A 23,277-nucleotide genomic window follows, 5' to 3' on the forward strand; every position below is an offset into this window, starting at 1 on the left:
TTATGCTTCTTAAACTGTTTTTGTTCAATGGTTCAAAGTCCACAAAGGTGTGCAAAAGGAATAGTGGGGTTGGACGGTTTTTGTACTGCCTTGCCGTTTGTTGGTGAAAAGATTTAAGACTTTTTTTTCCCACTTGGTACAGCTAAGCACAGTGATCATACCAGGCTGCATATAGTTTTTTTTCTGCCCATGTAAAGCTAACAGTATACCTACCCAATTTAACATTATATATATATATGTGTGTGTGTGTGTACTTTAGAGGAGTGTCATACATCAGACAAGTATTGTGATGGTTACAAACTAGGTTTTTGTTTTATAATAAATTTTTTAAAAAAAGAGTACTACATTATATGTAATTGGAAATTTTAATTATTAATTACAAATGATAAGTGGTGTTGGGATATTCTTCAACTTTTACAGTCCACACAGCAATTCTGTACATACTGTAAAATACATTATTTTAAGTGGCCTGATACTTGTCTCAGGCAGCACCATTATCACTAAAGAGCAGTAAATGCTATGCTCCCTGGGTTTGAGAATTTAATTTACTCTTATGATTTTATAGAATTGTTATATTTTATAGAGTACAGTATTTTTACAATCTTTACCTTTAACTTAATAGAAGTAACACAAAAGCTTACCCAAACATACTGATTTATATTTTGCAACCCCACATCTACTAACTACTTGAACAAAAAAACACACATGTACATATATTTTAAATACTGTATTTGTCCAAGGAATTTGAAAGATTAAATATGAATGATGAGGTCAAGAGTACAACCCACTTATACACAACACAGGTTAACCAGGTCACCATTCAAACAGTCACTAAAACAAGGAACAGAATCCATTTTCCCCAGGAAAATCTACAAACAGATACATGAATGACATTTAAGGAATGTTCTATGAAAAAAATACATCTCACATATTTACTAGTGTGCAGGGCCTAAAATGGACAAGTCTCAGAACGTTTATACTTTTGCTGACCTTGATCTCTCAATCTTTATCTTAAATGTACAGATTAGGATCCCTTTCTAAAATAGTCTTCAGGGTCATAAACTGAAAGTTTTAATTCTAGTATTATTAAAAATGTAATAAATACTGAAATAGAAGAGGTACAAAACAAACAACTTGAAAATGTTTCAATATAACAAACCATTCCATGATACAGTGTTCAGTTTGTATTTCTTTCTTGTTGCAGGTTTACTGTTTGCGATTTATGCTGACAAGATGAGACATTATTGCTTTATCTGGTCTCTGCAGGTATTTCTTAAGGACTATTGACAGAAATGTATTTTGGACTTCTTGCATACATTTTCTAATTACTGTAGGTCTGCCCCAAACCACTGCATTAATCTGGCTACAAAACACTTTCTGATTTTGATTCTAGATTACATTTATAAAACTGTATCCTCAATATCTAGACTTGTTGAACTTTTAATAAATTGATAAATGACTGTGGAACTTTAAGATGCCCCTTCCTTATACCAGTAAATATCGTTTCAAACATCATGGTTCTGAGAAAATCATCTGATGGACTAACTTTGTAAATACCAGAATACAGTACAAGAACTTCAGTGTTATGTAATGCAATTTGTGAAAACAGACCATACATTTTCTGTGAAGCCAATTATTTTTACACTTTTACCTGGGTGAGCTTGTGGAAGTTTGCTTCTGCAAGTTTTCCAAAAAGCAAAAAAAAAAAAAACACACACCCAGCAATCTGCAAAATGTGCAAGCCACACATATATATTGTTTTAAAATTGTGTGTGTACGTGTGTGGGTCACGTACTGTCTACTACAGTTTTTTTTTAGAGCTGATGGGGGGAAAAAAATAAATAAAAATCAGCAAGGTGGGAAAATTCGAATTCAGGCAAACATGTTTAAGGACTGGGTGGTCAAATACAGAACAAAATTATTCAATAACAAACCTTTGTTATAATTTTCTTTTCTTGCTCCTTGTTCATTTAGAAGTAAGGTAAGAGCAGCATGCTGAATTAATCAGCTTTTATTTAATTAATTCCTAATGCTGCTAATTCTACACTTCTTGTGCTCTTCATTTGAACATACAGCAGGTTATTTACATTTGTATCTTAAATAGGAAAGGTTTATCCACACCAACCAGTCCCTGTAGATAGGAAAAGTTTAAAGGTGGGCCAGAGCATTAACAGCTACACTGCTGATTTAGCATGGTGTGGAAGACCACACAGCTCAAATAGGTTTGTTCTGGTCATTTGATCTCCCCTCCTGCAAGCCTGTTTGTTAAGGTATCGCTGACAATTTGTAATCTACAGTTTCTAAATGTACAATGGAACAAGTAGACTACCCCCCCCCCCCCCCCCCCCAAAAAAAATTACTTTATGGAGGATAAAAAAACAAACAAAAGAAAAGCTAAGAACATGAAATGTACCTACCTACGGACCATAACACTGTAAACATGTTAACTCAAATATCTGTCCGAAAGCAGCAGTTTCTACTTCAAAGCAGGCATATGTTGCGAAAATGTAAAGGATTCATTTAGGTGGGGGTTCAACCTAAACAGATTTAAGCATCAATTTAAACAGTTTAACATGACAATCGTCTGTACCAATAAAGATCCTCATTACTTTAAGTCAAGAATGCCCTTCCCTTACAGCCTGTGCACTTGTAGGGTTATGCAGTACAGAAACAAATCAAGGTTAAATGCATTGCCAATAGCAAATAACTTAATTTTCACCAACACCATTTAAAAAGGCAAGCCCTGATCAGAAACAATGGAATTAAAGGGTTAAGACTCCCCTCCCTCCCTCAAAACAAAAAGTAAAAATAGGTTTGAAAACACAGGATACAAAATTACACTACATTATATATATCTCTCTCTCTATATATATATATACCTCTCTCTCTCTCTCTCTCTCTCTCTCTCTATATATATATATATATATATATATATATATATATATATATTTCTTTTCTATTTTATCATTTTTAACCAGTCAAAACTGAAGAGTGTCTCAATATACACATCTTAAAAAAACAAAAAAATAAACAAAAAACACACACACAACTTTGTACTATGTCACGCTCAAGATACATTTCTATTATACGGATAGCCTTTTTTCTTTATCACCATAATATATTCATAATACAACTCAATTCATATCCATTCATCTTTAGCTACAGTATAAAAAGCATGCCACTTCACAGTTTGCACAAGCATTTAATTATTTCTTCATCTGACACAATGCACATAGTATTTCAAACACAAATGTTGGTTAAGATCAACTGTACATATGCCATTTCTTTTCATTAAAATACATTGAAAGAGTATGGTGTCCACCATTATGCCTTAATCCCTTGTGACTAGACCGAGCACAAGAACATATTGTTTGCTTATTTAATCTCAACCAGTGGGGGTTGCCTGGATTTTGAAATTAATTCAAACCCTTGACTGTATTGCTAACACCCTTTAGACTGCAGTAACATGAGATGTCTGTGTGGTCACTGTTAGAAATTAACCGTCAACCAATGGAGTGCATGAAGTCATTTAGTCATCTGTACCTGTGAGCAGATATGAGTCTACCTATCAGTTTGACATCTTTAACACATTTAGAAGATATTTATATTTTTGAGACCTCTAAAGCATCCAGTTGTTACTCTTGTGGAGTTATATAAAGACAGAGAGATTTGGACAAGCAGAGGTGCTTTTTAAATAAAGTTTAGTATTTTGATAACTTTACAATAATAAAAAATATGACATTAATGTTGCCCCATTTACCAACAAAACCATACCATTAGTTAGTTGATCTTAAACCTTTAAGAATTAACTTTTTGGCCTGTCATCACCACCTAATTTTCAGATTTAAGGGGAATAATCTTAAAAGACAAGCTCACTACTTATTTTAAACTAAACAGTTACATTTATTTAAGACAACCTGGTGCAAATACATTGTCACTATCAATGGTTTTAAATCACAAAAGTCAGTCACTCTTCAGCAAATGATGGGTTAAAAATGTCAAACATGTCAAGAAAAAAACAACAACATTTAAATAAATTAATATACACAATTCATCTGTGTCTCGTCCCCAGAATTGTCTTCTTCTGGAAGTCTTGTGAATTGTATGGCCTTGTCACATCTTTTAGTCACCCATCTTTACCTTAGATGTCTGGTTGGAAGACAAAAAATGTTAGAACAATTTTATTACAGCACAATATATTATTTCCTTGCTGTATTTAATAAAAGGGTAAAAAGTAATAAATAAAAATCACTCCTTGTATAATATGCAATTGTGCATTCTTTCTTTTTTTTAACTAACTGTCATGAAAACTATAGTTTATTTCTAATCTACTAAATAATCTGTTTAGGAGTCTAATTTATATGTATATATAAGAACAAGACATACTATAGTAAGTGTTCAACAATAATACATAAAACGTAAGTCACTATTTGTATTACCTGTAAGATAGCAACAATGACTCCGAACAATCCAATGGCGCTTCCAAAGATTTCCACAATAAGGATCTTTACAAAAAGGCTGCCGTTCTGTGCGTCAGCAAGCGCAGCTCCACTTCCAACAATGCCAACACAGATACCACAGAACAGGTTGGAGAAGCCCACGGTTAGACCAGCACCAAACATGGAATAACCTGCAATTAAGAACAAAGCATTCAATCAGAACAGCTTTTAAAATGTATTTTTAAAAGTAACACTTTTGCAATGCAAAATAAAAACAAAATTAGTTTAGATTTCAAGGTTATAATTATTCTGTCCTACTTCAGTGCAATACAGTATTTAAAGTCAAAAGTGCTCGAGTGCCCCCTGGTGTACATATAGGTTTTGCTAATTGAATTAACACAAATGAACCAGGGGTGAATCTTTGGGAGAACTAAAAAGGTCACTTAACCCTTTGCGGTCCTTTGTCGGACCTGGTCCGACATTGCAATTTTCCCTTTCCGGTCCAATAAAGACGTAAAAAACAGGTCTCTAGTCGTTTTATCTCAGGAAAAAGCCGAGAAAACCATTCAATGGCCGAGTGACACCGATAGGAGCCAAGAGAAGCCGAAAAAAAAGGGCCGTATCTCAAGAATACAGATAGCCCCGGCATCACATAGATAACACGGACATAAACAAACAAGATAGCTGCTTCTGCATCCAGCGCTCAAAGAATATCACAGACATTTGCAGAGCTTTTTTAAGATGTTATAGTAATAAAATAATGACTTGGATCGCATTAATGAGGAGTTTGGTGATAAAACGAGTGATCAGGAGATGATTTAATCGGTATGCACTACTATCAAGAGGTATGTGAAAAATACAGTGAACGAGAGGTGGGGCGGGGCTGGAGATGCAGTACTGATTGTCCTTTTGATATGTAGTGCCTTTTAAACCTGTTTTACTGTGAAAAAAAACAGTGCGTCTAAAATAAACTGCACGTGTGAAAATAAATTGGACCTGATGCGCCTGAGACGTGCTGAATAAATGGACCACTAAGGGTTAATTACTGCTTGCAGCAAATTGTCAATATACATAGAAATAATTAAATGACCAAATGACAGTGTTATACAGTCAGAGTATATCATCTCTCAGCACTTTGCAAAATGTCAATATCAATTTTAAAAGTACACAAAGCTATCCAGTACAAATGCATGTAATCCAGCACCACATGAACATAAGAATTCTACTGTTCAATACGGAACAAATTCTGACAAATACCATGTTAGACAGTTTCCAGTTCATGGGGGGGGTTACACTATTCATTTTAATAGGGATTTGGTTGGGACAAAAAAAAAAAACCTCTGGTAAAGCATCTGTTGTAAACACAATGGCGTTCTATAATCCTTTCTAAACACTCAGGAATTTGGTACACTCACATTTCTAATGAAACGCCAATATAGCTGGAAAAAAAAAAACTAAATAGCAATGCAAAGTTTGCTACAAATTAATATGCCTGTTCTCCAGTGTGCCTATCTCAACATTGTTTTAGCTGTTTTATTGGATTGTCTGTCTTCCACTGAACCTTGGAACTTATTTATATATAACCATAAGTTGTTGTTGAAGCCTTTCAACTATTAACTTATGAATAAAACCGCTCAAACTTAAAACAAAACAAAAAAAAAACAATAGCACTGAGATTCAAACTTTTTTTTGTACCTGCTTGGTAGTTCCTTGCTCCAATCGTCTCAGGGGTGGTGCCACTGAAATTCTAGAAAGAAAAAAAAAAATAATAATAAACAGAAATCCAGAAGTAGCAGGTTAAAAACGACTCACACTGAGCTAAAAGCAAGACTACCACTACCACTGCCGAAAAAAAACCAAACTAAACTGGATCATGATGATCTTCTAGGGGCAGATTTGTTTATGTTGTAAACTCTTGTGTTTTAGGAATAGCATCAGAATATCAACGCAATAAAGACCTATGCAGTCATTCACAGTGCATTTACCTATGGCACTCCAACAACTAGGAGGGTGGGGGGTAAAAGTTTTGGATTTGTATTCGGCTCCATTACTGGAAACGGCAAGATATACATGCATACGGTTGCATTCATGGTACATACCTCAGCCATGTTACTAATGACAATTGCCATAATAATCCCATAGATGGCGACAGCTTCACAGAAAATGATGCTACAAAGAAAGAAAGGAAGGACATGAATTAGACTCTTAAACTCAACTCAGCCTTAAAAAATAAAATAAAAACTTGTGTCTGATACATGTTAATTAGTGAAAAGTGTTTCCAATGAGGTTTCCTCTGTCATTTTTATAGCTCATTTATTTATTTTGGACTACGACTGTTTGCCAAACATCTGTGTAAAGCCTGTTCTTTTAACTATTGTGAATAGTTGTACAGTTAATGGTAATCCACAAGATTAGCAGTAGTCCGCACAAACAATTACATTGTAAGTCAACAATGATACATTAAGATTATACCAATTAAGCATGTCTAATATTATATCTAAATATTGCATATCTAAATTGACAGGTCAGCTAGAATAAAAATAATAATAATAAAATTATTATTATTATTATTATTATTAATCAACAGCATGTTACCTGACAAGGTTTTTCGTTTTAATCCTGGGTGCTTTCACACCACCACCAAGGATGCTGGAGCCTGTGATGTAAATACCCCTGTACAAAAAAAACAAAAAAGAAAACAATTACCTTAACCTCATTCATATTTATTTATAGGATAATACAGATTCAATTTTAATTTGCATGGAAATGACCACTGCATTGTTCTGTCTCATTTACCCTTTACTCAGCTCTTCCAAACCATGTGACATAATTCCAAGCACATTACAACGTCATGGACACAGCAAATGGAACAATAATTCCAGATACAATTTGTAGGACAGAATACATAAAGTATGCACATAACCTGAGATATACCGTATTCCGAATTCAAGACGGAGCCCAAATTTCCCACCCTCAATTTGAGGAAATAAAACATTGAATAAAAATGCATTTACAAAGATACAACTTCAATTACGCATATAAGAAAACGACGAATGGAGGCAGCTGGTGGCTGTATGCTGTCACACTGAGCATTACAGTTATGTGCTAATTCTCATTTCCAGTCGCAATTACTCACACCTATTTTTCTCCCTTTTTGTGAACTGTGGTATTTCTTGGAATGTTGATAAATACAAAGGTCTGATCAGCATTTACAAGCTGGTACTGTTTGTTACAACTGAGCCCAATAATGAAAAGCTAAAATTGGAAAAGCTTCTCTTCGAAACTTTTAAATCAAATTTAAAAACATATCTGTTCGAGTTTTATTTATGAGCTGGATTGCTTGGCCGTTGGCTTCCTTTTTTTTGGTTTTATTGTGAAGTGCCCTGGGATGCTTCTCATAAAGAGCGCTATATAAAAGTAAGTTGTGTTGTATTGTATTCATAGAAAATGGCTGCCTGTAAGTCAGGGATGATTCGAGATCAGGCAGTGACATTTGTCGTTTCTCAGCAGTCAGTCACATTGCTGTTTGTCAACTCACGCATCACTATACTGTACTCAAATTTAAGACGCAGGCTAAAAAATTGGCTTAAAAAGTGCGTCTTAAATTCAAAGTCTGTCTCTGAATGGGCTTAAGACAGTACTATAATATTTAAACATTTTATGTACATTTTCTATACAGCATCTAATTAATTATGACAAGCTTTGCAATCAACAGACTATATTTAAAAGAGGTCATCTGATTCTGAGCTATCACCAATAAGGGGAACTTCCGTTTGAAAGTCATTTACAGTACTCAGTAAATTATGGTGCTAAAAAGGAGAAGCCTCTCGGTTTTGTTTTGTTAGGCTGAAACAACTGCATGAAAATTGATGTAATAAAATTGAAAAGGAGGTTTATGGATTCCATTAATTTCTTCAAACAAATGCATACAGAGCTGTGTGGCTTTTGAACCCTACAGCTGATGTCCAAGAACAGAACATGCTTCAGAATGGGAAAGAAAATCACACATTGTTCTCTATTAAAAGTGGCATGGAGGGTGATGGAAGAATTTGGTAGTAGAACAACCTCACAAGGCTACTCAGCTGGTTTGAAGTTTGCGTTTCAATACTGAACTCTGCCCATCCCTTATTTATACTTCTATTAACAGATAAAATAGAAAGAATATATACTTACCATGCAGCACCAACCACAGATAAGGAAATAGCCAAACTGATTCCCAGATTTGCCCACATGAACGGTGAGGTCTCTGTCAGGAACCTTAAAAGCAATGGAAAATGAACACAGAGCATTCATATGTGTCCTTGTCAATTAGTACATTTATAAAAGGGGGAGTAGTTTGTACGGTCTATCAAACTGAAACAATCCAGGACATCATAATTTGAGATGTGCCTGTCAAGGAGACAAACTTATTTACATTTCTCACCTTATAAAAGGCATTATAGGTATAAAGTGAAGCAGTTTGTTTTGTTAAGGGTCTATTTTGATTAACCCTGCAGAATAAACATATCTTTCTTCCATGCAAACTTTGGAAACAATAAACTGACACTATAGTCTGCAATGGAAAATAAGAAAAGAGGAAATGTCCATGTGACAAAAACTCATCCATTACAAATTCTCACTTTACAGCAACATTTGTATGCTTCCTATACCAAAAACTAAATGTACTTTAACAAATAATCTATCAGATCATTAATGTCACCATGTAATTAGACTATAATGTCACCATGTATTTCGACTATAACTATACAAAAATAAATATTATCTGCAAGGGAAATAACTGCTTTAATGGAGTCTTAAAATGAAATGTACTTGTATTTTTCCATGTCCCCTTACATTTTAATGAACGGTTCTTATTCTAATTACACAAATACTGTGCTATTTTTTTTTTTTTTTTAGAATCTCCATTAAGGTGCTTTCACCTCGGGTCAGGAGCATCGCTCATACAGATATATGCAATGTAGACTTGTTCAGTCTAGTGTAAGTGTAAATGTGTAGAGTCTAGAAGTAAGTGTCACCTAGTGATCAGCCACTTTAGATCAATATATTTTTGATTTGCTGACAATACATTTCTTACATTATATATGTCTATAGTAGGCAACTAGAACTGAAGAGCAGCTCTTAAACTCATACATGTCATCAAAGCACTGCAACACAGACTTATCAAAATGTAAAATCACCACTCAGAATGACTGCAAATGCCTCCTGTGTCACATACATTATAGTTTTGCTATGTGTAGATTTTGTCACTGAGATAACTTTAACAAAGGAATGCCAAAAGCAACATGCTGAAACAACCCCCCGGCCATGCACATCCAGTCAGGACCTGTCACTTCCTTGAGAAATAATGTCTTGGTTATACTGAGGCTGTATAAACTGTAAACACACAGGCTATGCCTTGAGTCCTCCAACATTGACCTGAAACAGAAGCCCACAGTGAAGTGTGGAACAGAGGCCTCCCAAGAAAACACTGTGAACACTTTCTAATGTAGCACAGTACAGATATCCCGCACTTTCCTGTGTGTACAGTAAATAAGTACAGCATGTAGCAAACCTATACACACGTAAACAAGTCATCTGAGACAATCCCCTACAAGAAGGTTCACAGTGCACGTTTTTCACTTACCAACCCACATCAAATCGAAATCCAAGATCAAATATTGTATAACAAGTGCCTAAAAGAAAGAAAAAAAACATTATTTCATACTGGTTTTAAATTAGCATTATACTACTGCAATACAAATAACATTCTATAGCATTGTCTTCAGCAAGCTGGTGTTTTCTAGTAGACAATGAGCCGCAGTTTGTCTTCAGTGTATCGGTGTGCACAACAAAGAAAAAACTCTAGAAATAATTTAGTGATTTCTAAGACTTTTTAATCAGATTTCAAATCTGATTTTAATAAAATCGTATTCCAACATTAAAACCATGGGTTTTTAGCCACCTAAAATGCTAAACTGACACCAGAAATGACACATCATCATGACACTGATGGGCTAGAACAACCTTCTTGTGCAGTGTTTTCAGTTCTCTATTTCTGTCCGTGTTTGCCTAACACTTCTTTCCTTTCCTCTTTTGCAGTCTGTCTTCACTTCCTGCTTAACAGGAATTTAAATCAGCTGTTTCACAAACCCAGTGCTACATGAACTAATGCCATTGCCAACTACTGGGCATTGCTGCACATCACCTTCAATAGCTGTTTACGCCAATCCAGCTTAGGACAGCATTTACAGCATGAGACAGACTTCCAGTACCAAGGTTTCTTTAACTTGCGGTGGCAGTGCTTTCACTCCTGCTGAATGGGTTGTTTTTTAGAGTGAAAGGAAAACTAAATCAAAAAACCTATGGTATAATTAGGAATTTATAGGCTTGACCAAAACCTTTTTTTTTTTACATTTTGTTTAGGGGGGTGGGGGGGTATAATAACAAGGGAAAATGAAAAACTGCACTTAGTTTGCCAAAGACTGGAATAAACTAAACTTATTGTTTACTGTAAGCACAATCTCTGGTCAGATGAGTTTCAGCCAGGTAGAACAAACCATAACGAGAAAGTTATTCACCTGAATCATGGCGACTAAAACTAAAAGTAAGAGATATGACATGTAGAAACAAATCAACACAATTGATTTACTCCAAACACAAACCACACTAGACTACATAATCCTAAAATAAATGAATGAATTATATATATTATATATATATATATATATTTATTTTTTTTCCAGGCAAACCAATGCATTAATTACTTTTGTTGGTGGTTTCTTTAACTGCAAGCACGTTCAGTTGTTTTGCAGACTCAAAAAAGGTCAAAATAGTACCAGTTTAAGAAAGAAATCGATCTAGCTTACATTTTACACCACATTTGGTGGAATGGTTTTCCTGAATGGTAATAGTGAAATAACTTACTTCTGTTTTAATAGTAAGCACAAAGCACTGACAGCTACTGTACAGTACAGTTTTTCTCAGTGGGCCAGTCATAGTAGGGAGCTGGGCCGGTGGGTTATGGAGGCTGTACTACTACCCATCTAGGTCACAATTAAAATGTATTTAGCTAGAGAACCCCTTGCCAAACTCTCATGAAATTTGCTAATCCGCAATTTTTTTGAACGAATTATTCAGTGTGCCATAATCTGGGGGTATATGGAGGCTGTATAATAAACACATTTTACATGCATCTAAAAAAGTGCTTCCTCAGTTGTGAAAAAATTTGGCCTGGACGAGCTATTTGGAGTTTCAAAATCTGGGGATATATGAAGAAACGACTCTATTGATCAGTTATATTTCTGTAGCTTTTACTACTTGGGTTGCTGCAGTTTTTTACGAAGGAAATGTAAAATAATTTAGTAGGAACAATCTAACTGCTTTTGAAAGCAAGCAAAGAGGCTACAAAATACAGTATACCATGTCCAAATGAATGAACACAACATCTATATTTAGCATACTGCTGATTATAGATAGCCTTTATTGATCTAGTAATTACAATTAAATGTTTTCCTTGCCATATCCTTAATGTACAGTATTGATTAATTGTTTTTTTTATGTTCTGTGAGATCATTTACCCCCACTGCAAGAGTCACACTAGAACATACAAAACTGGGTCATGTTAATGTTAACTTTGATACAACCAAGCTGCAATTGCATAAATTCAAACTTTGGTACAAAATGTTTTTAAAACCTGCCATAAAACCATGGGCAGCCAGGACTGCAAGGATTTGACCTCAGTAGTCTGCAAGGTGTTTAAATGGCTCTGGGGCAATATGTTGCAATAACTACTATTTTAAATTCATTAAAATAAGTTGGGGTGGAAATCTGCACCCTGTCTGTTCTTTGAAATAGCTTATAGAGTCATTAATATTTTAAAACTAACTCAGGAATATTAATAATGAAGTGTGCAGTTTTGTAAAGTGTGTTCTTTTTGCACAACCATTTTTATATTGTAATAATATATTTAATATTATTTTGCTTGCCCCCTTTGACTAAAACTGACATGCAACAGGGAGATGCAGCTTTTATACTTTATATTACAGTATACAGGCCAGGAATGTCATTTACATTGCAAATTATTTTTGTGTGCTACATACAACTGACGTTTAGAGACAATAGTACTTTAAATAAACTATGAGAGCAGATGTCATCCAGCAATGGAATGCCAATTATATTTTAACGATATTGTCATTTAACCAGAATATTACCGGTTACACACCTGGTCATCAAAACACTGCAATTAAATATGTAATGCACATCTCCTTTAACGTTAAACGTGCTCATTTTCTCTACAAATAATCCACACTATCACAAACCATTCTGCCAACTTTTACTTTTAACCAATTTCACGTTAAACAGTTTACAGCAAGAGGCCTCACAGATTTGACAATTATAAGCCCATACTACGGCTCCATACATCAATATATGTACTCTTATAAATACTAGCCTCTGGGGAATACAAACGTCAACTAATTAATGTAAACATGATATGGACGGCATCCAGTATCAGATATGTGTGAGGTATAGATGCATAGATCTAGAAAAAAAAAAAAAACGTCCGTCTGTCATCTTCATTCAGATTTGTTAAGAAAATTAAAAAAGACCTGGCCTTGTATAAAGCCTAGAAGCAACAATATTTAGGTAAATAGTATGCGATTTGACATTGACTGGTAAAGAAAATATCCTTTCCATCACTATAAAAAATACACCCCGTTTTGCAGTAACACAGCTTAAATACATTCGACCCTTACCGACGATGAGAATCGTAGTCCAAAAGGCCACAGTGACCCCGGTGTAGAGGATGGCGTGTCCGTTCATGTTGCTTTGTGAGACACGGTTTTCACGCTAATGCCTATATTCGCCAATGTTTGTTTTATTTGTCTATTTAGTTTGTGTTTTCCTCGGTCCCCTTATTTCTATTGAAGCAGGAAGATGTTCGTTCTCTCTTCTTTTTCTCTTGGTTGAAGGAAGGGGAGTAGCAGCAGATCACGTGACGAACGCTCCATGGGCACGTGACGTTTTCAGGACGTCACAGGACGGCAGCGGCAGCATCACGTAGGCTAATGAAGAGTGGGAGGGAGTAGACCCTGCCAAGTTATTAATTGTTGGAGAGAAATATAATGTTAAATAATGTTTTTTTTTTTTTATTATTATTCATTCGGCAGACTTCGGCTATAGTAGTGTGCAATGTTGTTTATTTATATAATAAAAAAGTGTATTAATATTAAAAGAAAGTACTAAAGTTATTTTCTAAATGTTTCTAAAATGACTTTCCTGAATATTCATGTTTAAAGCTGAAGGCGTGCTGAGTGTTCTTTTTCTCAGCGGGGCCTGGCTATTTTATTTATTTATTTATTTATTTATTTATTTATTTATTTATTAATAAATAAGGGTACTGTGCACTCAATCATTTTTTGCTTTGTTCGGGTTGGATGACGTTCAGCAGTGAATTGGCGACAGAATTTTCTTCGACCATCTGATTGGCCCAGGCTTTTACCCGCCCCTCCCGGAAGAGGTGCCATGATTTTCCCATGTGATAAAATGAAAATAATTCTACACTCGCGGTGGTAAGTTTGCAAGGCGATTTATTTGATATAACTATAAAGATAACTGTTGCTATTCATATTTCTTTAGGGTACAGGGACATATAGGGTTCAGATACGCACTATTAAAACGTGCAGATCATTTTGTTTTGTATGGATGAGGCCCATTCATACAGTAATAAGCTATGTATTTTCATTTAGTGCCACCACAAACTGAAATGACAAACTTACGTTCAATGAATATATTTAAGAGTGTATTCCTTAATGCATTAATTAGCGAGCAATTGAGATTTACAAATATATCTCGTAAAAAAAAAAAAAACAACGATGAAATGATTACTATCGTGCTGTCACGGGGTTTTATATAGCACAATTAGTGTGTTTTTACTTAATCTGTGTGTTGTTTATTTAATTATGTAATGCATTTAAACATGTGTTAATTGGATTGTTCTATTAGTTGGCAAAGACGATGTTTGTTAACATTGAATTGCACAAACTGGTATATCATTACTAAATTGGATTTGAACCCTTTGCACATGATGTCATAATTACTTTTTGACACAAGGTGGTGCTGCTGTTTTTATTATGGGTAAAATGTTAAATTAGTTTCACATACTACCGATTATCACTACCAAAGGTAATAGTGGGTAATTGGAGTCTGTGAAACCTAAGGACAATGTTACATACAGAAGCAGGGTATGTCTGTGACACATCAACGCTGTATATTCCCAATACTTAATTATCTTTGTGATTTGATGCAGAGCATCGGATTTTACTTTAAAAATGCATGTTATTGTAATGTAAAAAAAAAAAAAAATCAGGAAGATTTGAATTGGACTGCAGAGGACTGAATAAAAGTGGTGCATTTTTCATTGGGCATTTGTTGCTTGTTGGAGCTGTCCTATAGTTTATCAAAAATAAAAATTTTAGACCCAGTGGCTCAGCTATAGCTTAGAGTGCACGTTGAGTCATGAAAGAAAGTGTGCCATCTGGGCTTTGTTTTTCTTTTAGAGTAACTATGACGACTGCATTCAGCAGCGATGGCGCCCAGGCGATCCAGCGGACCCTGGGTACCCTGGCAACAGTTGGCAGTGCTGGTGTTGAGGCATTGGATGAGGTGTATCGGATTGAGGAGACCTGCACCTTCATCTTGCAGAATGAACTACACAAGGTTGGGTCCAGGAGCTTTTATTTCTTGTGCCGAGGGTGGGGCCTGTAGCGAGAAACTAGGCAAAATGTTACATTACTTTAGATTCCATTTTCTTTGCATCATCCTAGAAAGGGGGGCAAACTAAAAAGGAAGAATAATGGAACAACCAAAGGTTTAGTTATATAGTTTCACCCTCTTATGAAGATTGAAGCTATTTTAACAAGATACAGTGGGATGCAACATCTCGTGTATTAGTAGGATGATGTATGCATGAGATACTTTATTGCATATCAAAAGTCAATTAGCAAATCGTCTGTCCCCCTGCAGTGATGTGTATGTAACTACAACTCCCACAGCAGTTTAAATCCTACTACCCCCAATATCCATAGATGTTGTTTAATAGTATATCTTATTCACACAGAGCCCTTGTGCATGTTTGTTTTAAAGATATGTTATATTTAATCTATTTTAGGTAGCGTTGCAGTTCTCTGATGACCTACTGGTGGATTCAGCTGCAGTAGCTGCAAAACTTGAGAAGAACACTGGGGCAAAAATGTATATACTGGGAGATACATCATATGGCAGGTAAATCAAGTACTGTAATTGAAAAATCACGGAAAAAAACATGTTGGATGTTCAAATTTGGGTTCTCTAGGCTAGAATGGTTCATAGTTGGCAGTGTTGTGCTTCAAAAGTTTGCAATAATAGGCGCTTGCTGCTTGTAATGTCTCCTTGTTACTTTTTCAGGGTAACCAGACGGATCAGCTGTACACAGATGCATGTTTAATGGCAGAACATACTGCCATTTCTTAATTGGGAATGAAGTGTCATTCTAAGTCATTTACTTGCAGTATGTCTTGACAACTGCCAAAGAATTCCCACAACACTTTAATGAGCCTCTCTAGAGGGTCCCATTCATGTCATGTAGGCAATATGTTCTAAGCCATCAGTTATATTTTGTGTAAGATGTGTTAACTTATTCAAACTTATGCCAAAATATGCATCCAGCATGTTACCAAAAACCTGTCCACTGACACATTTCAAGCTCAATAGTAATCCATGCTTCTGATAAAATCATTCTTTCACTTTTAAATGATGTGCGTAATGTGACATTTCAGCTTTAGCAACATAGTTAAATCACTGGTGCTCATTGAGATTTGTGTCTAGCCAAATAATACACTTACAGTCCAAGGAATACACTTACAACCACTTCCTAGTTCAAGGGTATGCTGTAGTCTATCCACTGTACAATTCACTGTAGTTATGCAATGATTGCAACTGGTTGTGTTGCCCCAAAAGCAGAGGTGGCTCAACTTTTCTTATTCTTGTATGTCACAGCTGCTGTGTGGACGAGGTTGCAGCAGAGCATGTTGGAGCAGAGGGGATTATCCACTATGGGAGAGCATGTCTCAGCCCCTCTAGACGGCTGCCAGTGATGCATGTGTTCGGTAGGAAGGCAGTTGACCTTGAGAGATGTGCAGAGTCCTTCAGAGAACACTACCCTGACACACAGAGCCATGTGATTATACTCTATGACGTTGTCTATTTCTTCATCATGGGTAAGTTTACCCACTCCCCTTTTAAATGTAGCTTTTTGTGTTATCCATATGCTCTTTTAGTAATTATGCACAGAATGTTACCTTTTATATATAAATGTGGATGAACAAATCAGGAACATTAAACATTGAGAACAAACAACTAATTCTGTTTGTGTCACTTTTAATTGAAATTACTTTTCACAGGTAGTCTGCAGCATATCCTTGAATCTGAATATGCCAATGTTGTCATGTCCCAGATCAGCACAGATGGGACCCAGTGTTATAGTCCCAGGCAGACAGATAAACCCCATGAAGCGGCCCAGGCTGAAACTAATCCGAACCAGACAGATGCCCAGTTTGTTCGGAAATTCGGCCGTCAGTTTGCCTTGAGGGAAGGCTGCAGCTTGGAAGACTACAGAATATTTTACATAGGCCAGGAAGGCGTAACCTTAACAAACTTCATGATGACCTTTAACCAGTGCTCCTTCTACACCTTTGACCCCGAGACGAGTGCTGGGAGGCTGGAGTCCGTGAACATCAACAAGGCCCTAATGAAGCGCTATTACTTAATTGAGAGGGCCAAAGACTCCAAAGTAGTGGGCATTTTAGTGGGCACTCTTGGTGTTGCAGATTACCTTTCCATCATTGACCATCTAAAGGACCTGATTAAAAAAGCAGGGAAGAAGAGCTACGTGTTTGTTATGGGGAAGCTTAATGTGCCCAAGCTGGCAAACTTTCTCGAGATTGATATTTATGTGCTGGTGGCCTGTCCAGAGAATTCCTTCCTGGACTGCAGCGAGTTTTACAGGCCGGTGGTGACACCCTTTGAAATGGAGGTAGCCTGTAACAAGAACAGGGAATGGACTGGGGAATATGTCACCAGCTTCAGAGACTTGCTACCAGGTAGGTTTGACTTGAATTTTATACCAAAGCGATTCAGAGGAACAGCTTGATCTATATTAAGAGTTTTATGCCTCAATCGAGTATCTAAAATATATTTGAGAAATGTTTCGACCGATGGTAAATTTGTATTTTCTGAAAAAGACTTTCCTGTATATTCACGTTTAAAGATAAAAGCGTAATGATGCGTGGTGAGTGTTCTTTTTTCTTTTTTTTTTGTCAGAACAATATATTTGACTTAATTTACGTAAATGCCTAGCACAATAACCTTACCATCCTAACAGTACTTGATAAAATAAAAATGTGTAATCTATTTTATAAGAAGATTCTATTAACAGCAAAAATTCATTGCAACAAAATCGACATTTAGTTTTCGGTTTTTCTTTTGCAGGGGCATGCAGCCACGTTGAGTTCCCTAATCCAGGTGCTGATGGCGACGACACTGATGTCTCACTGATCACTGGGGCTCTGCGATCCTCTTATTGGAACAACTCAGAATCCCAGGACAATCTACCCAGTTCTTCTCTGGTTCAGAGAAACCCAACACTGACGGTGGCTCAGACAAACCCAGCAGGTTATAACAGTTTGTTTTTCTAAGATGTCTAGCAAGTGCAGCATGACGAGCCTTTTCTGCTCAACAACAATTGCAACTGCAGTTACTTTTAGATAACTATGAGGTACAATATTGAAAATGACACTAGAAATGGATAAAACTTTAATTAAATACATTTGTATTGACATCAAAAATATTGGAACCACTCCATTAATGTTCTGTACTGCAAACACATTTTGTAGTACCAGTGATAAACAGGAGAGGGCAGATTCTGGTAAGTATATATACACGCACATGAAAGGAGTCAGATAGACAGCACTGGAGAATGTGGTTCACTCTGTATCAATAAGGCAGCCTAGACATTCTATTGGGGAGCTGTAGTTTGGGCTTCCTCACATGCTTGTTCTCCCAGTTTCTTAACCCAGCCCCTAAAATAGGAAGAAACTAATACAGATGAGCACAGCATGTACAAATGTAACCATTTTCTCATTTCTAATCTGCGATGATTTTTTGTGATGTTTACATCTAACCGGTAAAAAAGCAGCTGCATGCACTATATATAATCCCAAGGTTTTTAGAAATACTTGGATTTCAGTGCAAGACTTGTTACAGTAGACTGGATTATCATTTTTTTATTTATTTATTTTTTAGCTTCCTTCTTGGCCTCTCGTAGTTGGCAGGGACTGGAACAGAAGCTGGGAGAGACGCCTGTGACCAAAGCAGTGGAAGGGAGGCGAGGAATTGCTATCGCCTACGAGGAAGAAGGGAATAGCTAAAGCAGCAGGCTGCTCAGGACATTGCATCATAAAACATATGTATCTATCACAAGAGAAGGGGTTAAGGTAGACTCATGATATCCACGAACTTGCAAAGTGGCTTGACCTCGACAATGTTGACAGTTTTCTGTCCAGAACCAAGCAACAACATGGTATCAGTCTACAAATATTCATACAACTACCCCACCACGTAAATATTAATGGTGAATGAATTCCAGTGGTTTTTAAAGGAAATAGTTTGCAGTATCAGGAATATATGATTCCTGGTGAAGATGGACACTTTAAAGCGCAAGGGATTTAAAATAAAGAAAGCCACAGTGGACCGTTGGCAAGGGAAAAAGTAGGTTTATACAGGGATGGAAATAATACTTCTATTCCGTAGCAGTTTCACCCTTTCCAGGTGTTACTAAGAGCTTGATTAGCCACAGTGCATAGGTAACAGACTCAGGTGTTTCTTATTAGTCATGGTAAAACCAGGAATGGATCAAACTGATATGCAATGAGAGTCTTATTTCCATCCCCGGTTTATAAATAATAATTAAAATATGAAAGTATGTTTTGACTTGTCATGGCAGTAGGAAACAAAAATTACATTTTATATTTGTCACAGCACAAATGATGGTCTCTTAAAATGAGTGGTAAGATAATGGTAAGCAGATCCTCAACAGTCTGCCAGTCATTGGCAGTGCAGAAAACATTGTACTCAAGATTGTTTAATGTCAAATTACAGGTTTCATTTTTCCCATCATTAAATGAATTAAATACAAATATAAAAAGACGTCTGTCAGATGAAGGCATCATTGAGTGTGAAGGAACACTTAATCACAGTCAACATAATTGGATTTCTGGACTTTTTATGTTTCTTTAAACCAGCCACCAATATTTCAACTGGTAATATACCTCATATTACCTCAAGATACTGATTAGATTTTTTTTTTAGTGTTCTAGAAACTCCTCATTCAAAACTGGACCCTTCAGTTTGAACTGTGACTGAAGATGGCTGACATTGGGGTCATGTGACTTGTTTTCCGGTTGGTAAAGAACAAGTGCTTTGAGACGTTGGCTTTGTATTGGCATTGTTATCGAAACCATGCATACATAATCGTTTGGTGACATGGAGTTTCATATTGAGACTTTATATTGAGGTCATAATAAGTTTGGTTACAGCGACTACAGTACTGTATGGTGCACATCTTTATTCTATGATTCTATGAATTGTCCAGTAAAATGCCACACCTTTTTCACCTCTGCCCATATCAATAATACACATAATTTCACATCAATTATCCATTTTACCAAATGGTTTCCTGGTTTTATAGAAACAGGTGAATATAATCTGACATCTCCATTCATGACCTCATTGCTCACAGTTGTGTACTTTACCTATTGTGTGCTTTAGATATTTACTGTAGGTCAAAGCCTTGTCAGGAATAAACTTGGATCAGACTGTTGGTATACATATCATTGGGCAGTCGTGAGTAATCAGTATTGTAACTGCATATTTTAGCACCCAGTTTAAGACTGGCCTGTTTGACAGATGACGAATCTAAGCTTTAAAAGGTTAGCTAGAAGAACATTGGATTGGGCAGACAGAAGCCTTTGTGTTTACAACCAACAAGGCCCAATAGCACTCCATTCAATATTCTAAATTGACCATGACTCATTGTTTTCAATAATTTTAAGTATCTTTATTTAAACATCCAGCTTTGCAGTTTATATCAAATAGAAAACAAATAGCTAGGGGTCCTCTCCTTACTGCGCACGTCACTCGAGCTTACAGTTTTAAAGTACTAGTAAGTGTAGTAGTAAACTAAACTTGTACCTTATTTTTAGAGCAGTTGGACAAAATAGCTGGAATCACAAGCTTATTAATATTATTTTGTTCTGTTATTGCTAATAAAAGGAAAGATTCCATGCAGAAGAAAACAGCTAATGTAATTTCAGCCATAATGTCGGTGTAATTGTAGTAATTAAACCTGTGTCATTTGAATTGTATGCACTTTCTTTGGACAAAAAGTGCTGCAGTCTTTTTTAATAATGTTCAAATGAGAGGCTTGTACATTGGATCTTTTTCAGAGATGGATGAAGCCTTGACTGTGCCAAATCATTATACAATTTGACGCAGTCCTAACCATGCTGTGTGGTTATTATGTAAAAATAGACCTTTGTGCCTGTTATAACAAGCTTTTTTCCCTGTTTCTTTCTGTCATAAATGGTCAGAGGAGGACTCCATAATAGGATACCTTTGTTTCATCCTCTTGACCTGACACACCTTGGTTTTATGCGTTAATAATAGTCCTGATCCCAAAATGATAGCACCGTCAAAGTATCACAATAATGCACAACAGTATAGTCATGTTACTCAGGTTTTTTGTATAAAAATGTCTGCTGTGGCTTGAAAAATTTGACAATTGAAAATCTAACTTGAATTACTGTACAACTGTTATGACTAGACTTCTTGGGATATCATTTTTGTAGTTTCTTTGATTACATGATGTTAAATAATAGATCGAAATTATGTTCATATATATATATATATATACAGTACTGTGCAAAAGTTTTAGGCAGGTGTGAAAAAATGCTGTAAAGTAAGAATGCTTTCAAAAATAGAATATAAATATAGTTTATATTTATCAATTAACTAAATGCAAAGTGAGTGAACAGAAGAAAAATCTACATCAAATCAATATTTGGTGTGACCACCCTTTGCCTTCAAAACAGCATCAATTCTTCTAGGTACACTTGCACACAGTTTTTGAAGGAACTCGGCAGGTAGGTTGGCCAAAACATCTTGGAGAACTAACCACAGTTCTGTGGATTTAGGCAGCCTCAGTTGCTTTTCTCTCTTCATGTAATCCCAGACAGACTCGATGATGTTGAGATCAGGGCTCTGTGGGGGCCATACCATCACTTCCAGGACTTGTTCTTCTTTACGCTGAAGATAGTTCTTAATGACTTTCGCTGTATGTTTGGGGTCGTTGTCATGCTGCAGAATAAATTTGGGGCCAATCAGATGCCTCCCTGATGGTATTGCATGATGGATAAGTATTTGCCTGTACTTCTCAGTATTGAGGAGACCATTAATTCTGACCAAATCCCCAACTCCATTTGCAGAAATGCAGCCCCAAACTTGCAAGGAACCTCCACCATGCTTCACTGTTGCCTGCAGACACTCATTCGTGTACCGCTCTACAGCCCTTCGGCGAACAAACTGCCTTCTGCTACAGCCAAATATTTCAAATTTTGACTCATGTCCAGAGCACCTGCTGCCATTTTTCTGCACCCCAGTTCCTGTGTTTTTGTGCATAGTTGAGTCGCTTGGCCTTGTTTCCACGTCGGAGGTATGGCTTTTTGGCCGCAAGTCTTCCATAAAGGCCACTTCTGACCAGACTTCTCCGGACAGTAGATGGGTGTACCAGGGTCGCACTGTTTTCTGCCAGTTCTGAGCTGATGGCACTGCTGGACATCTTCCGATTGCGAAGGGAAGTAAGCATGATGTGTCTTTCATCTGCTACAGTAAGTTTCCTTGGCCGACCACTGCGTCTACGGTCCTCAACGTTGCCCGTTTCTTTGTGCTTCTTCAAAAGAGCTTGGACAACACATCTGGAAACCCCTGTCTGCCTTGAAATTTCTGCCTGGGAGAGACCTTGCTGATGCAGTATAACTACCTTGTGTCTTGTTGCTGTGCTCAGTCTTGCCATGGTGTATGACTTTTGACAGTAAACTGTCTTCAGCAACCTCACCTTGTTAGCTGAGTTTGGCTGTTCCTCACCCAGTTTTATTCCTCCTACACAGCTGTTTCTGTTTCAGTTAATGATTGTGTTTCAACCTACATATTGAATTGATGATCATTAGCACCTGTTTGGTATAATTGTTTAATCATACACCTGACTATATGCCTACAAAATCCCTGACTTTGTGCAAGTGTACCTAGAAGAATTGATGCTGTTTTGAAGGCAAAGGGTGGTCACACCAAATATGGATTTGATTTAGATTTTTCTTCTGTTCACTCACTTTGCATTTAGTTAATTGATAAATATAAACTATTAACATGTCTATTTTTGAAAGCATTCTTACTTTACAGCATTTTTTCACACCTGCCTAAAACTTTTGCACAGTACTGTATATATATATATATATATATATATATATATATATATATATATATATAATATATATATATATATATATATTTAATTATGTCTCAATTTTAGATGATGCGAAACTTTTGGCCATAGCTGTACATTACAGATGAATATTATCATACACTGTAAACACAGTATGCATTTTCAACCAGTAGTGCCATTAAAATGGTTTTGTATTGCAGTAAATGTTTTATATGCATACTGTTTAAAACCCGGGCTAAAAACATGATCTACTTTATTGATTAATTTTTT

General features: G+C 36.2%; 2 protein-coding genes across 5 annotated transcripts; one reads left to right on the forward strand and one right to left on the reverse strand.

The window, feature by feature from the left end:
* Nucleotides 1–3,182: 3,182 nt before the first annotated feature.
* Nucleotides 3,183–13,395, reverse strand: LOC117411716 (V-type proton ATPase 21 kDa proteolipid subunit c''). The gene is made up of 8 exons (XM_034019420.3): nt 13,172–13,395; nt 10,063–10,111; nt 8,613–8,696; nt 7,035–7,112; nt 6,539–6,608; nt 6,135–6,186; nt 4,440–4,630; nt 3,183–4,149 (listed from the first exon to the last, which is right to left on the reverse strand). The coding sequence occupies exons 1-8, from the start codon at nt 13,236–13,238 to the stop codon at nt 4,123–4,125; spliced, it is 618 nt and encodes a 205-aa protein (XP_033875311.1). The 5' UTR covers nt 13,239–13,395; the 3' UTR covers nt 3,183–4,122.
* A 15-nt stretch (nt 13,396–13,410) lies between these two features.
* On the forward strand, nt 13,411–20,375 carry LOC117404876 (2-(3-amino-3-carboxypropyl)histidine synthase subunit 2-like). 4 transcript variants are annotated; one of them, XM_059031653.1, is made up of 8 exons: nt 13,411–13,475; nt 13,864–13,987; nt 14,975–15,134; nt 15,586–15,698; nt 16,452–16,672; nt 16,856–17,554; nt 17,943–18,125; nt 18,756–20,375. In XM_059031653.1, the coding sequence occupies exons 3-8, from the start codon at nt 14,982–14,984 to the stop codon at nt 18,878–18,880; spliced, it is 1,494 nt and encodes a 497-aa protein (XP_058887636.1). In that variant the 5' UTR covers nt 13,411–13,475; nt 13,864–13,987; nt 14,975–14,981; the 3' UTR covers nt 18,881–20,375. The 4 variants fall into 4 exon arrangements, with proteins under 4 accessions (XP_058887636.1, XP_033863651.1, XP_058887635.1 ...); XM_034007760.2 differs by lacking the exon at nt 13,411–13,475 and having other exon boundaries at nt 13,600–13,987; XM_059031652.1 differs by lacking the exons at nt 13,411–13,475; nt 13,864–13,987 and adding an exon at nt 14,607–14,659 and having other exon boundaries at nt 16,452–16,676; nt 16,860–17,554.
* Nucleotides 20,376–23,277: the final 2,902 nt, after the last annotated feature.

The sequence above is a fragment of the Acipenser ruthenus genome, chromosome 10 (assembly GCF_902713425.1).
Source record: "Acipenser ruthenus chromosome 10, fAciRut3.2 maternal haplotype, whole genome shotgun sequence".
NCBI lineage: Eukaryota > Metazoa > Chordata > Actinopteri > Acipenseriformes > Acipenseridae > Acipenser > Acipenser ruthenus.